This window comes from Branchiostoma belcheri, unplaced genomic scaffold (genome assembly GCF_001625305.1).
Source record: "Branchiostoma belcheri isolate BF01 breed outbred unplaced genomic scaffold, Haploidv18h27 scaffold20, whole genome shotgun sequence".
Classification (NCBI taxonomy): domain Eukaryota; kingdom Metazoa; phylum Chordata; class Leptocardii; order Amphioxiformes; family Branchiostomatidae; genus Branchiostoma; species Branchiostoma belcheri.
This window is the reverse complement of record NW_017803491.1, coordinates 160,730-174,465: the sequence shown is the minus strand read 5'-3', so window position 1 is coordinate 174,465 and position 13,736 is coordinate 160,730. Positions and strand designations below refer to the sequence as shown.

At 41.4% G+C, this 13,736-nt stretch overlaps 1 protein-coding gene across 1 annotated transcript in view; it reads right to left on the bottom strand.

Annotated features, from left to right (window-relative positions):
* Nucleotides 1-9,427, bottom strand: part of LOC109469053 — a 21,932-nt gene extending 12,505 nt beyond the window's left edge. The window contains exons 1-4 of the mRNA XM_019767439.1: nt 9,325-9,427; nt 8,366-8,595; nt 3,128-3,209; nt 2,431-2,566 (exon numbers count right to left, since the gene is read on the bottom strand). Coding sequence (XP_019622998.1) covers nt 2,431-2,566; nt 3,128-3,209; nt 8,366-8,541 — 394 coding nt within the window. The 5' untranslated portion in view covers nt 8,542-8,595; nt 9,325-9,427. The remainder of the gene's footprint in view (nt 1-2,430; nt 2,567-3,127; nt 3,210-8,365; nt 8,596-9,324) is intronic.
* Nucleotides 9,428-13,736: the final 4,309 nt, after the last annotated feature.

Genomic DNA, 13,736 nt, shown 5'->3' with positions numbered 1-13,736 from the left:
TGACGTAAGAGATGTGTCCCGGTGGAATGCCGGCAACCGGAGGGGTACCTCTCGGTGTTATCACGATGAGGTCACGGCGTCTTTTTGTCAGCGGGGCCCGGGTAGAATTTAACTCAGAATTAAATTCTTATCGGGGCCCCGACGGGCCCAAAAATAGCCCGGTAGCCGCAGGGTGCCCCGCGGGGCCACGTCGGGGTCCCGCCCGAAAGTGGTAAAAAACAGCCCGGGAACTACCCGCCAGGGCCCCTTTTCCCAATTGGGACCTTAGCTTAAGCTGGAGTCCCATGCTCGGCATGTTACCGGTGTAGACGCCGGCCGCATGAAGCCGAGCGTGCGCAGGCTGTCAGGGTCACAATCAAATGTTCCTTTACGGCTCCCTGTCGGGGCGCTAAGCGGCTTCTATTTAAAATTCACAAACTTTTTGGCCTTTTGACGGTTTCTGTTAGGGACCAGTCCGGTGCCCGTTCAGTCTCCCGTCTTGACCCATGCGGGGTGCGGTAGGGTGCCGACCGGCTCTTACATTCTGGCCGGGCAGCTTTTGGATCCTTGGCGGGGTTCAGGGTTGATCCTTTCGGGTCCCTGGGTGTAGGCCACTGGTTGGTATGGTACTAATTATTGTCCTCCTGGCACCCTTCAATGCTGAACCCGTTGGTAGAGTAGTAAATCAAAAATATCTAGCAAATCTTTCTTTACATTTGATGATGTAGCCTCATCATCAATCACATCAATCACCCTGTGCCTATGTTTTCTGCTTATCCCAGTTCTAGAAATCTACCTTTTTGATTGAAATTCCACATTTTGTCAGGATGTTTGCAACATCATTATTACCACAGTGGTAACAGACAGCATTGTTCTGCCATAGGGATTCTGTTGGTCTATGTGAATGCTACAACAACATTATATATATAAATAGAAATGATAAGTGCCATTTAAAAAAGAAGAGTTACCTTTGGCAACTCTTTGTCAATCCAGCAAGAATCTACTTCCTTTGTCCAAGGTACCTTTCCTTGCCCCATGATTAAAAAAATCTTGTGTTTTAGTGTTTTAAGAGGAAAAACTTGTTATATCCGAGTTATAGTCCACCATCTTAGACTTTGATCAATGACGTCATCTAATGAACATAAATTATAAATTTGTAATCATAAAAATTATATGAACTTACAGTAATGTCATGAATGTTTGATAAGAGGAAAAATTTTAAAACAAAAAAAATGGAAATTTTATTCTTATACTGAAATTGCTGAATTTGGCAAAATATGCCTGTCAGCAACCCGTTGCCATGGCAACATGAAAGTATGAATATCAAATTATTGCAAAATTTATTTGAGGAAAAGTCACCAAGTTTGGTGGTTCTAGTTTAAACTTTTCAGACATTATACAACAAGAAAGTGGCCGTGGGCCTCAAAACACCGCCCCCCTCCCCATATAACTGTTGCCATGATAACCCGTTGTCAGCCCAGAAGGAAACAACTTTTGAAGTGCGAGGTAGGTATCCTTAGCACTTGAAAAAAGCTTTAGATTTCGTTTTCTTACTGTATAGCCATGCTGTGGATGCTTTTTTCACTTATAATGCAGCGGTTGGGATTCGTTTCACAATGGAAATAATGGTTTAGTCTAGGGGTCACTGTACTCCCCCCCATGGAGACCCCAAAAATGTTTTCTGATATGTTGTAGACAAAGGTTATAGCCATAACTGTGCCAAAAATGAACTAATTCTACTTGCCTTTTAAGCGGCCATGGTTCACTAAAAACGTCCTAAAAATGGCTTTTTCTCAATTTTGAAATTTTACAAAAACACGCCATTTTTAAACGTCTGCTACAGCTCACCACAAAAACATTTCGAGCAAAACTTCATATCATTTTCTTAGTTACAATATGGATCATAAAATATGTTACACGCAAGGAGATATGTGAGATACGGAAGGTAAAAGATGATCCATTTTGGGCAAGACTTATGCCTCCACAAGGTAAAAATCCGCCATTTTCAAAAATGGCCGTTGCCATGGCAACAAATAACCAGGCGTCCAAAACTTACCCATTTTTGTAAGTTTGGGTCAAGGCCCTACCACCACACAAAGTTTGAGAGAATTTGATTTTTTGAGTTTGGCCACTTTTTTTCTGATTTGCTTGGTTTTTACAGACATCGGCTCTTAATGGTTCCCTTATGCACAACCAGTAATGTCTCACCTTGCTTACGTTACGATGCCTGGGTTATTTAGGCCGGCCATATCTTATTTGCTTACTTTGACAATGTTTACGCAACTTCCAAATACAGCAAGTATAAAATTACAGTATTGTCTAGTATGTATAAAATCAAGTACTCGTTTGCATAATCTATATCTACCGATGTGCATGAAAATGTGAAGGATTGAATAAGCCTTGAGAAGACAATTAAGCGTTAAGAAAAGCCATAGAAGTGACACAACTGACCATCTTTCCCGGCCACGGCGACTGGACAGTGCAGCACGTGGTTGGAGTAGGACGCGAAGTAGGGCGCTAGCCTCGAATCTAGCTCAAACGAGTGGATAATGTAGTCTCTTCCATCAGGGTAGGTCTCCCTAAATAACTGTACGGAACAATAAGTGGGATACAATCCCTGCTACAAGACTGTGTGTAAACAGGTACTCGTTCCCTTAAAACAATTTTTGGAGCAAGTATAGGATCCCCGGTAACCAAAAAGGATGGCATTCAGGCTTCTTCGTTATTAAATTATGTTTCAAAGAATAGCTTTACAGAATTAAATATCTTGTGTGAAATATTAAGTCCAAGCATCTGATCTTTTTACCAGTTACCGTCTTTAAACTGTTTTGTCTAGGATTTTGAATGGGATATTGGTACATATTTGAGACATTTCGATTAAAAATATATCATGGTACACGAATTACACATCATTCTGTATGGATAGATCTAGTACAGGCTATAAGTATAAAACTTCCAACCCAAAGTTACCGGGTTCAAATCCAACCAGTTGGCTACTTTAGAAACAATTTCACTTATTATAGTGACTTTTTTTTAAATTGTAATATGTGTGATCTTGCTTTTATGTTTATCTTTTTTTAAACTGCAAAATTAAGGACTTTCTAATCGAAGTCTGAACTAGTTTTGATAAAAAGTGACTTGTCAGTACCTGTACTGTAGATGCGACATTAGCTCCGCAGTCCAGAAGTATTTTCCTTGGCCCATTTTTCTTCTGTGGTTCCTGGGAAGGTCTAGACATAGAGATGTTTGAATAACCTGCTTAAATTTATTATTAGAGTTTCACGCAGTGTAGGTTTTATATCATATATAACTGTTGTTACCTTCGCCAAGAAGGTTGTTTTTTCTAGAGACGTTTTGTGTATGTGTGTGTGTGTGTGTGTGTGTGTGTGTGTGTGTGTGTGTGTGTGTTGTGTGTGTGTCTGTAAACACGATAACTTGAGAAGGCATTGATGGATTGTCTTAAAACTTGGTAGGTCGGTAGGTCTTGATGAGACCCCCTAGCGGCTTGTTATGGTACTGCAGCTAAACTTCCGGTTTTGATATCTCATGATCTACACATGCTAGGGTGACGAAATTTGAATGGTAGGTAGCACTTGTGCTGGGAAAGAAGTGACGTGAGGTTAGGCCCCCTAGCGGCTTGCTCAGGAACTGCAGGGCTATATGTATGAAAATATTCAAAAGAGGATAACTCAAGAACCGGTTGACAGATCGTCATGATTTTTGATATGTAGATAGCTTACGTGTGATGCTTGATATAATTATGTGAAGATTATGCAAATATGAGTGTAATTTGCATAATTTATGAGGAAATTCTATATAAATCAGCTGCATTCCATGATAGGACCATTGAAGCTTGTGACATTGGTAATTGAGAAGGAGAGAAACGCAGGTAGATATGAATGATTATATAAATTAAGACTTAATTTACATAATTAATGAGAACATTTTTAAAATAATAATTATGTCATAATAACTGCCAGAAATTTTATACTTTAGGCATTTGAAATGTCAGTGAAGGTGAACATCATTAAACAATGTATTCAAATCAGGATCTCATTTGCATAATTTATATGGAAATGCTAAAATGGTACTTAATATAAGACTGTCTTTTAATTGAGAATATGATAAAATGATATAATTCATGAAAATGAGGATCCAATTATTAAATCAGGGGGGAATAATCTACAATTTGTCAGTCATAAAGTATGGTGAAGGTATGAGATCGAGGAACTCTAGTTTGGTACATACAAAATGTCGGGACCGGTACGACAGCCTACGTTATCAAAGCATACGATCTGTGTTGACACAACAAAAGAGCAATATGTATATCAATAGCGTATTCAGGCGCATTGACATGGAATGACTTACCACCAAATGTAAGAAAGGCACCCTCAGTGATAGCGTTTTAAAACAAGCCACTACGGAATTGATTAGGACTGGCCATGTGATAAGAGACGATGCTGTAATCTTGAGGTCTACATGTACTGCATATTTATTATCTTTTATTCATTCATTTGCATCAGGCCCATGGCCCATATCAACAAACACAGTACATACAATTAAAAACAAATCTAAAACTATCTGGAGAAGACTAAGTCCATATAGTGCCGCCAGAACGTACTGTGGCGGAAGGCATCGGAATGCACAAGAAGATGGATAATCTCGACATATTGAGTATTTTGTAAGTTTTACTAATATATGCGCTTATACGACCCCTGGCCTGCCCCCTTTAACAGTTGAAAAGTGTAACATCAACGTTTAATAAAGTTCAAACAAAAGTACAGCGACTTTTGTAATGTCTATAACGGGGGGTTGCCCTAACTTCGGACGTGCCCTAACTTCCGACGGACTGTTACTGATCTTATCTTGCAAAAGTACGACGTGTTTGTTGCCACTAACTTCGGTAATTAAAAATTCAAATAAACATGCTTACAGCTGTTATTTGCATGCAAGGTATAGTTCTATATATTTATTCTCGCTTTTAGTGGAAAAAGAGAATATCGGTAATTTTCACCAATCAAAACAATGGTGCTGGAAAATGGATCAATGCATTGCGGCGGCTCGTGCCCAGAAATAAAAGACCTGTACCTAGATTTGACACAACTGCCACACACGCAAGGGATAAAGCTTTGCAAAACAGTAAATATGTGGGTCCCTGAGTGTTTCTTTTGTAGTAACCCATGAAAAACAATGTCAACACCACTGTCGTCTGCATTTCCCATGATTCCCCTGGGACTGCATTGATTGCGTAAGTCAGGTTTTCAGTGGAAACACGGACCGACACACCTTAAGTCTACCGACACACCTCAAGTCTACCGACACACCTTAAGTCTACCGACACACCTTAAGTCTACCGACACACTTCAAGTCTACCGACACACCTTAAGTCTACAGACACACCTCAAGTCTACCGACACACCTTAAGTCTACCGACACACTTCAAGTCTACCGACACACCTTAAGTCTACCGACACACCTTAAGTCTACCGACACACCTCAAGTCTACCGACACACCTTAAGTCTACCGACACGCCTCAAGTCTACCGACACACCTTAAGTCTACCGACACACCTCAAGTCTACCGACACGCCTTAAGTCTACCGACACACCTTAAGTCTACCGACACACCTTAAGTCTACCGACACACCTCAAGTCTACCGACACGCCTTAAGTCCAACAGAAATGATTGAGGATTTCCAGTGGCTGAGTCTTCAAGATAGACGAAAAACGGCACGCCTTACTATGTTGTATAAAATCCAGCATAACAATGTCAACATGGACGGCCTCAGGGCCATATTGCAGCCAGCCCCACCACACAGGAGACGGGCACACAACCAGCAGTTAGCCCAATTGGAAGCCAGGACTGAGTACCGTAAGGCCTCATATCTACCGAGGACAATCAAAGACTGGAACACCCTATCACAGACAACTGTTGAGGCCAAAAATATTTACATCTTCGTGTCAAGGGCTTTCACATCTCAGTAATGCTGCTAGTGACCTCCGACCTACAGCGACAGAATGATCAACATGATGATCGTGGTCGCTATCAGAAAGAAGAAGACTGATTGTGTTAGATACTACCCTCCTCTCGTGAGACAAGAAGTACACACAGTCGCAATTTCATTGTACATAACATGGTAAAATATTCTAAAATTGTATTCTCATTTTTGTTTACTTAATTTTATCAGTAACGCCTGGTCCTGAAGAGAGCAAAAGCGTTCGAAGTTTTCTAGCGTAGCCGCATTCACGAAGGTGCTTTCACAAAAACGTCTCACCGAGTTTGTCGCTGGTAACGTGGAGCGTGAAGGTCTTATGAATAGTATTAATGGATTTCTTATCCAAGTATGTTGTTAACATTAATGTTTTTAAAATTCATTTATTAAAACCTGACCAATCTCTGACAACTGGCGAGAGCGCCGTGCACGTGAAAAAGCGTTCTATGTTAGGGCAACTCCCCCCTTAATGCTTAGGTCACATTTGAAACGGCGCCCGTTCGGCATGTCCTCGGTGTAGACGCCGGCCGGCGTCATGACGCCGAGCGTGCGCCGACTGTCAGGGTCACAATTAAATGTTCCTTTACGGCTCCCTGTCGGGGCCTGGTTGTGCTCCGGCCGGCGGCTTCTAATTAATATTCATAAACTTTTGGTCCCCTTGGCGGCCGGTTTCTGTCAGGGACCCGTCCGGTGCCCGATAAGTCTCCCGTCTTGACCCGTGCGGCTTGCGGTAGGGTTCCGACCGGCTCTTACAGTTCGGCCGGGTAGCTGTCAGGTCCCTGGTGGGGTCCAGGGAGGATCCTGGCGCCTCCCTGCCGGAATCCCGTCGTGTTTATAAGCCGGTATATATATATAAGCGCTGCCCTGCCTGCCATCATTGCGACTTGAAATAGATGTTTCACGACCCCCTACAACGTGTAGGCCCATCCATCGAGAAAAGTCCTGAGCAAGTGCTTTTTTGATGAATGCCCTCTACTTCTTGACACATTTCAATGTATCCATAATGTTATATAATAACAGCAAATTTACATATTACAGTCCAGTCTGTATGTAACACTTCTGTTTAATTCTATCCAGTGCCAGACAGCCCTTGACAGTAGGCCTAAAACTCGCCATTACCCTGCGTTTCCTGGCGACCGGGAACAGCTACCGATCCTTGGATTTTCCCTTAAGGGTAGCCCACATGCAACACAATATCACTGTTCTGAAGTACATGTATGCCGGGCTATCGTCTCGGCTGTTTTCCACTGCCCATCGGCATTCTGACACACAAGTATACGGTGTAACACACACAAGTACACGGTGTAACACACGCGTGTTGAACTGTGCGACGTAGTCTGAACAAGGAGTTTACATATGTCCCATATAAGCCCATTTTTCTTACCACCTTATGCACTTATCAGCACATGTGACGTCATAATCTTCGGCAGGTGCCTGTTCGGCCGCCCGACGGGCTCCGGGCAGTGAGGTAACGGCGTTGCTTCGGCGTATTTCGCCGAATGGGACCCGAAGTGATTTTAACTCTGAGTTAAAATCGATTCGGCGACCGCACGGGGCCAAAAATAGGCCGGCAGCCGTCGGGAAGCCCGCCGGTCTCCGTCCAGGTCCCGTTCGGTAGTGCCAAAAAACACGCCGAACACGCGCCGAGCGGGCCCCTTTCTTGAATTGTGACCTAAGCATAACTAAACATACAGACAGACACGTGGGTACAAACGAATTTACATAGTACATACAAGGCTATGAATAATTCGGTGTTGAATCTGGCATGGTGTGTCACATATACTACTTGTTCTAGGGTCCAGCAATTCTTAGATATATCTATATCTATATCTATATCTATTTGTACAAAGTGAAAGTTATTATTACCTTCCACAATGTAGTTGATTTTGTGTATAGCATGGAATTTAACAAAAGTCTGTTGAGCAAGTGGAGAGAAACTTTGAGTGTTTATCTAATCTGCAAGCAGATCTTTCGGTGGCCGCAAAAGACAGTATCAAATTGGCCCGGTAGTACCCATTAGCCAGACTGTATCCATTGGCTAATGGACACTAATGGATACTGCCTTGCCATTGTATGATCTGCTTGGAGAGTATGTTATCGTCATGTTGTGAACAATCTATAATGAAACTAGAAAGGTAATGTTTGGAAAGCAAATTCATAATTATCATTAACCTTCACATATGGTTAACTCTTACTCAAAATTTTAATTCTAACTCAAAAATTTTCATATATATGATGTCATTAGTCTAAACCCCCCCTGCTATAACAATGCAACATGATGTAACCAAACACTCGTTACCATGGTAACAGGCGTCTGGTTCAGGTCATTGACCTTATTTGTTTGGAGAGGAAGAAGTTTTTCTTAGGTAAACATAATTGTTTACATTACCTACCGGATATTCTCATCTACTGAGAAGCGACGTTGTACATCCTGGTTATAGGTAGCAGCTGGTTGTCCGGCGTTTTTAATGTCGTGTGCGTATTGAATCATGGACAGAGTATAGCCCAGTACTACTCCGATCAGAATAAACAAAAATTTACGCACAAAATTGTCCCATACCATGCCCATCGTGTCTTATCTTGTCCAAGTCTATATTATCCAATACCTATGGATTCACGTCACCTGAAAAGTTGAAAAAATCAGTTGTTCTGAGGTTACAATTCCAAACAGGGTTCTAGCTGGTATGTTTGCGTGGATGAAAAATAAACAATTCATATCAAGAATATACACAAATCACTCATCATAAGTTTTTCTATTCATTTTTTTTGTAAGATTTGTTGTCATACTTTTCACTCTGCCCAGCCAAATCCCGGATATATAATGCGATAGCAATCAAAAAGGGGACCGAATATGTAAATACTTTTCAAAAGAGGTACACTACTCTATACATATTTCTTAAACTTTTCTTTGAAGAAAAGAATCATTTACAGACGCCATATAGAAGCTCCCTGTCTCTTATGCATATCATTATCATATCATATCCAAGGTATAGGGAAGAAATATGCAAAAGGCTGATTTGGAACTGTCCATATTTGCATCGAGGAAGAGGGGGTGAATATGCTGTATTTGCTCGCCAATGTCACCTTTCGTGTTACACGTATGTGTATATTATATTTTGTCTTATGTACAATCTGCCAATGGTTCCCGTGATACATGAATATCGCTTTGAATGTTTGAAATATAAAAGAAAAGAAAGAAGCTGACAAAATGAACTCCTCTGATTTCAACTCAGATAGTACGAAACAAACTACCCTTCTCTTAAATAACAAAATAAAACTTGTTATAGATATAGCTGTAAAGAATTAAATATCTTGGGACTACTGGGCGGTTAAAAAGTAAAAAAAAAGTCACCTGTGTCGCTGGCGTCAGCACTCCCAAATAATGTTTAGCCACCCTCACGAGTCTTGTGTTGAAACCTGACGACCGTGTGTAGTGTACATGTCAACGTGGCTATTTGGGGAATGTTCAACTGTATTTTCAGGGGGTGTTAATTATCCTTAGTATTAAAGGCCAACACGAAAACAGAAATTTGCTACGGGAAGAAGCAAGCTCTGGTTCTAAATTGATGCTTTTCATGTGTTTTCAAACGGAGGAAGAAGACACTGATCAAAAACACTGTTTCCTTCGACGAAGGTAACATAACAATGGTCTGACAAGCATCCCCTGCTCAGTGGTGTGCCTGTAAAGCCGCAAGTTTGTTTTATTTTGCTGCGTATTCTAGCTTTCAGACAGGATGTATTTTTATTTTGTATACAGCTGCACTCCCAGGCTATACTCTATAATGGTAGTGGGAAATAAAATATGGCAAAGCTATCTTGACATGGTTAAGTTTCGAGTAGAAAGTTAATGCGCAGCCAAAAATTTCAAAGACGTGAAATACTGTCTTGTTTCTAGGGAACAAAAACAGATCACACTAAAAAGGCTCATGCAAGGTTAAGAGTCCGGTGGAAAAAATAGACACAATTTGGACGACGAATCTTAAATAAATTAAGGTAACCCATTTCAGAAAGTTGGCAAAATTTAGTCGTGGCAATACTATATTGTTACCTTTACTTGATACTTTCTGACTTGCGTATATCGCGGCATTCTCCAATTGCATCACGGAAATAACAACAAAGTACAGATATGAATCAACTAACACGTCGACACATCGTAAAGTGTAGCTTATGAGGGAGCAGTTTACCATTTTCTATCTGCACAAAATCAACCAAAGTACAGCCACTCGTCCGAGTATTTCATCACGTCCGAGTTTCCATTTAAACTGTGGCTGTATCTCCGGTAAGTTCTGTTTGTTTTAATTTGCAGGGTCTAATGCATTGGCACTAAATATAAAGGTAATATATACCCGAACATACATTAAGCTGCTGTCTGTGATGGCTTTTGTGCTAGGATTTCGGTGGCAGTGATGAGTTCATACATACATTGCAGGTAACACTAGCATGTCAAACTCTCCGGCGCAGCTTATAGTCTAAATTGGGGAGTTGACATTTACAAAACAAAGTAGATTTGTCCAGCTTAGATTTTAAAATACTAGAATAATAGCAGAATGTGAAATATGGAGGCAAGTCAACATCCTTGCTATCGTCTATGCCACAGCTATAATAAAACTTACCTTATAATTTAGTATTCCAAAATCATTCAGACATCAGGTTTGTTTTTCGTTGCGCCAAGGTGGAGTGACCATGGTCTTGGTCTGTGTGTACATCAACAGTTTTAAAACAATTTAAACATTAAAAACTATTTTTAAAAGACGTTGTGGATGTAAAACGGTTGTTAAATTTAGGCCCCAATGTCCCCAACCGCCCTAAAACCGAATCATGTTTGATCAGACGTAATTCGAACCGGATGGCCTTCAATCCGGGGTCACCCGCGGCCATTTACAGTAAACCTGGGTTTTCAGTTTTACTCGTCACTGAATGAATGAATGAATGAATGAATGAATGAATGAATGAATGAATGAATGAATGAATGAATGAATGAATGAATGAATGAAGACCTTTATTGCACATTTCTGCCACACTTGGCTAAGTACAGGTCACAACAAAACAAGATGAATGGACACGGTTAACAGATACAAAATTAACTAACTATCGTTATATAAATTCAACTTCTCCTCGCTTTTCAGTTATTGCAGAAATAAACGTACAGATCTGTTTTTCGATGGGTGGTTTGTCTAGTCGCATAAGGTAAATTTCTAGCGGCTACCGATTTATGAATAATTTATCAAGTCCCACGGACGCGGTTCTTTCACTTGTAGAGTAGACAATTACCACTGATCTGGTGGCACACGATGGGCGAGAACATGTATATGTACTTCACAACCATTGTTCGTCGATATAAAGCATTACAAAGAGAATTTTCGTAGGACTGCCATTACTTTACAAGTTTGCAGCTTGTGTATTGAGAACGAGTATCTTCATAATTCTGCTGGCTGTTTGTAGAAGAACGACACAATGAAACAGTTGCCAATACCATGACGACTTAGCAGTTAACACGCAATGAAGCCCACTTTTTACGCAGATTGTAGCACTATGTGATGTTACACAAACTAACAGTAGATGTTTTAAGGAATTCACAGAAATGACAATGATAGATAATGTAACGCATAAACATTATACAGCACATGAAGAGTAACACTAATGTAGTCGTGTTAGGCAGGGTATGGCAAGTTATAGTAGGCACATGTATCGGTTCAATCTTCAACGGGTAAGTTGACAGCAACAAGCAAGATGCATAGGTTCTATTACATTTGTAGCTCACTACTTGCGTCCAGATTTGGGACGAACACATGTTACTTTTTCGCCGCAGTTTTGCATGTAGTGGTTGCTTCGGCAGCCTTTCCGCTGACGCAAACAAATAAACAGTAGTTTGAGGTTCCACGGTTCTTACAACGTTAGCGCTTGAAGTTGCTGTGGTGTTCTCCAAGCTTGTTGGTCTGGTGATGTTGTTTTTGTTGGCTTGTTGTCTGTCATTTCCCTCCATTTTTATGTTTGGCGGCCCGTCTTAGATGGGTTGGGTTTGCTTCACAAATCTCGGCTTCGCTAGGATCTGTTCCTTCCCGTAGTAGTCGCTCCATTAGCGCAAGTGCAACCCCCTTTGAATGTGTAAAACTTCATGTCTACAGTCCCATTTCGATTTGTTCATCAAGATTTTTATACAACCCCCATGTTATAAAGAGCTCGTAATGGCGACAGATCAAGCAATACATAAGTCAAATGCTATTATTAGCAGGACATTAAACTTAAAAAAGGCTACAAATGCAAATCAAAAATCAACCGATCGAGATCTTGGCTCTTCATTGCAATTAGCAGCTCAAACGATTAGAAAATGGCACATTTCCCTGTTATATTTACTTTTTCAAGTAGGTTGTATATGTTGTGAAACCTCAGCTCAGAGGTAGTTGAGCTAGGTCGTTTGTGTTCTAGGAACCTAGCCTTGAGCGATCTTTCAGTCTCTCCGATAAAGGTTTCCTTACATGGGCCCTTGGAAGTCTGTCCTTGACACTGTATGTGGTACACCACCCCACATTTGCTTTCCTTTGGTGTTTTGTCCTTTGTTGAAACCAGTATGTCCCGGAGGGTTCTGGTTGGTCTAAAACAGGTCTTAATCCCGTATTTAGCAAAGATCCTCCTGAGTCCTTCACTCAGGCCTTTTCTATAGGGCAGGGCAACTTGGCCTCTATTCGGGCTCTTGTTCTTACTCTGGTACTGGTTACCGACTGTGGGTTTTGGACTATTGGCCTTATCTAGAGCCCAAGTGGGGTACCCACACTTTCTTAGTGCCTGTGAAATGTGAGCTTTCTCCTCTTCTAAGTCTTGGGAGTCAGTAATAATTGTTTCCGCCCTGTGGAACAGGGTGCGGATAACCCCGAGTTTATGTTCCAGGGGGTGATTAGAATGGAAGTTTAAATATTGGTCAGTATGTGTGGGTTTGCGGTATATGTTAACCTGCAGGGACCCGTCCTCTTTCACTGTTGTTAGCGTGTCCAAAAAGGCTAGTGACCTATTCTCTTCCTCTTCAAATGTGAACTTTATGTCAGGGTCAAGGTCATTTAGCTGTTCTGTGAACTCTTGTGCGTACGCCTTCTTAAGCTTGGTAAAAGTGTCATCAACGTATCTGTACCACCACAAAATGGGAGAAGGCCCGGAAAGATGCAGCAGAGGAAAAGAGGAGGCGACGAAAGGCTGCAGTCCCGCAGCCAACAACAGCAGCGACTTTCACATGTCCGGCCTGCCGCAGGACCTGCGGGTCAAGAATCGGGCTACACAGCCACATGAAGGCCTGCAGCCACATGAAGGACTGACTTCCTTACATCTTCGGATACGAAGAGGCCAACAAAAACCACCACACAGGAGGGTGTGGGGCAGATTTAATGGCACATTGTTCTAAATGTTCTAAATAAAGATTACACACAATGGGGGACACAGGTGACCCCATGGCAGCTCCATGGATTTGTTTGTAGAAAATGCCATCATACACAAAGTAAGTACAGTTCAGACACACCTTTAACAAGTCCACTAACTGTTCAGGTGAAAGTTTGGAACGTTGTGGTAAAGTGCTGTCTTCCTTTAGTCTTTGTAAGATTACATCGGCTGCTTTATCTACTGGCACTGAGGTAAACAGAGCTGTCACGTCGTATGAACGTAGTTCCTCGTCTTCCTCTACCCGCTCATGTTTTATCTTTTCTACAAACAGTTGTGAGTTTTTAATGTGATGTACAGTGTTCCTAACTAGAGGGGACAGAGTATCTGCCAAAAACTTGG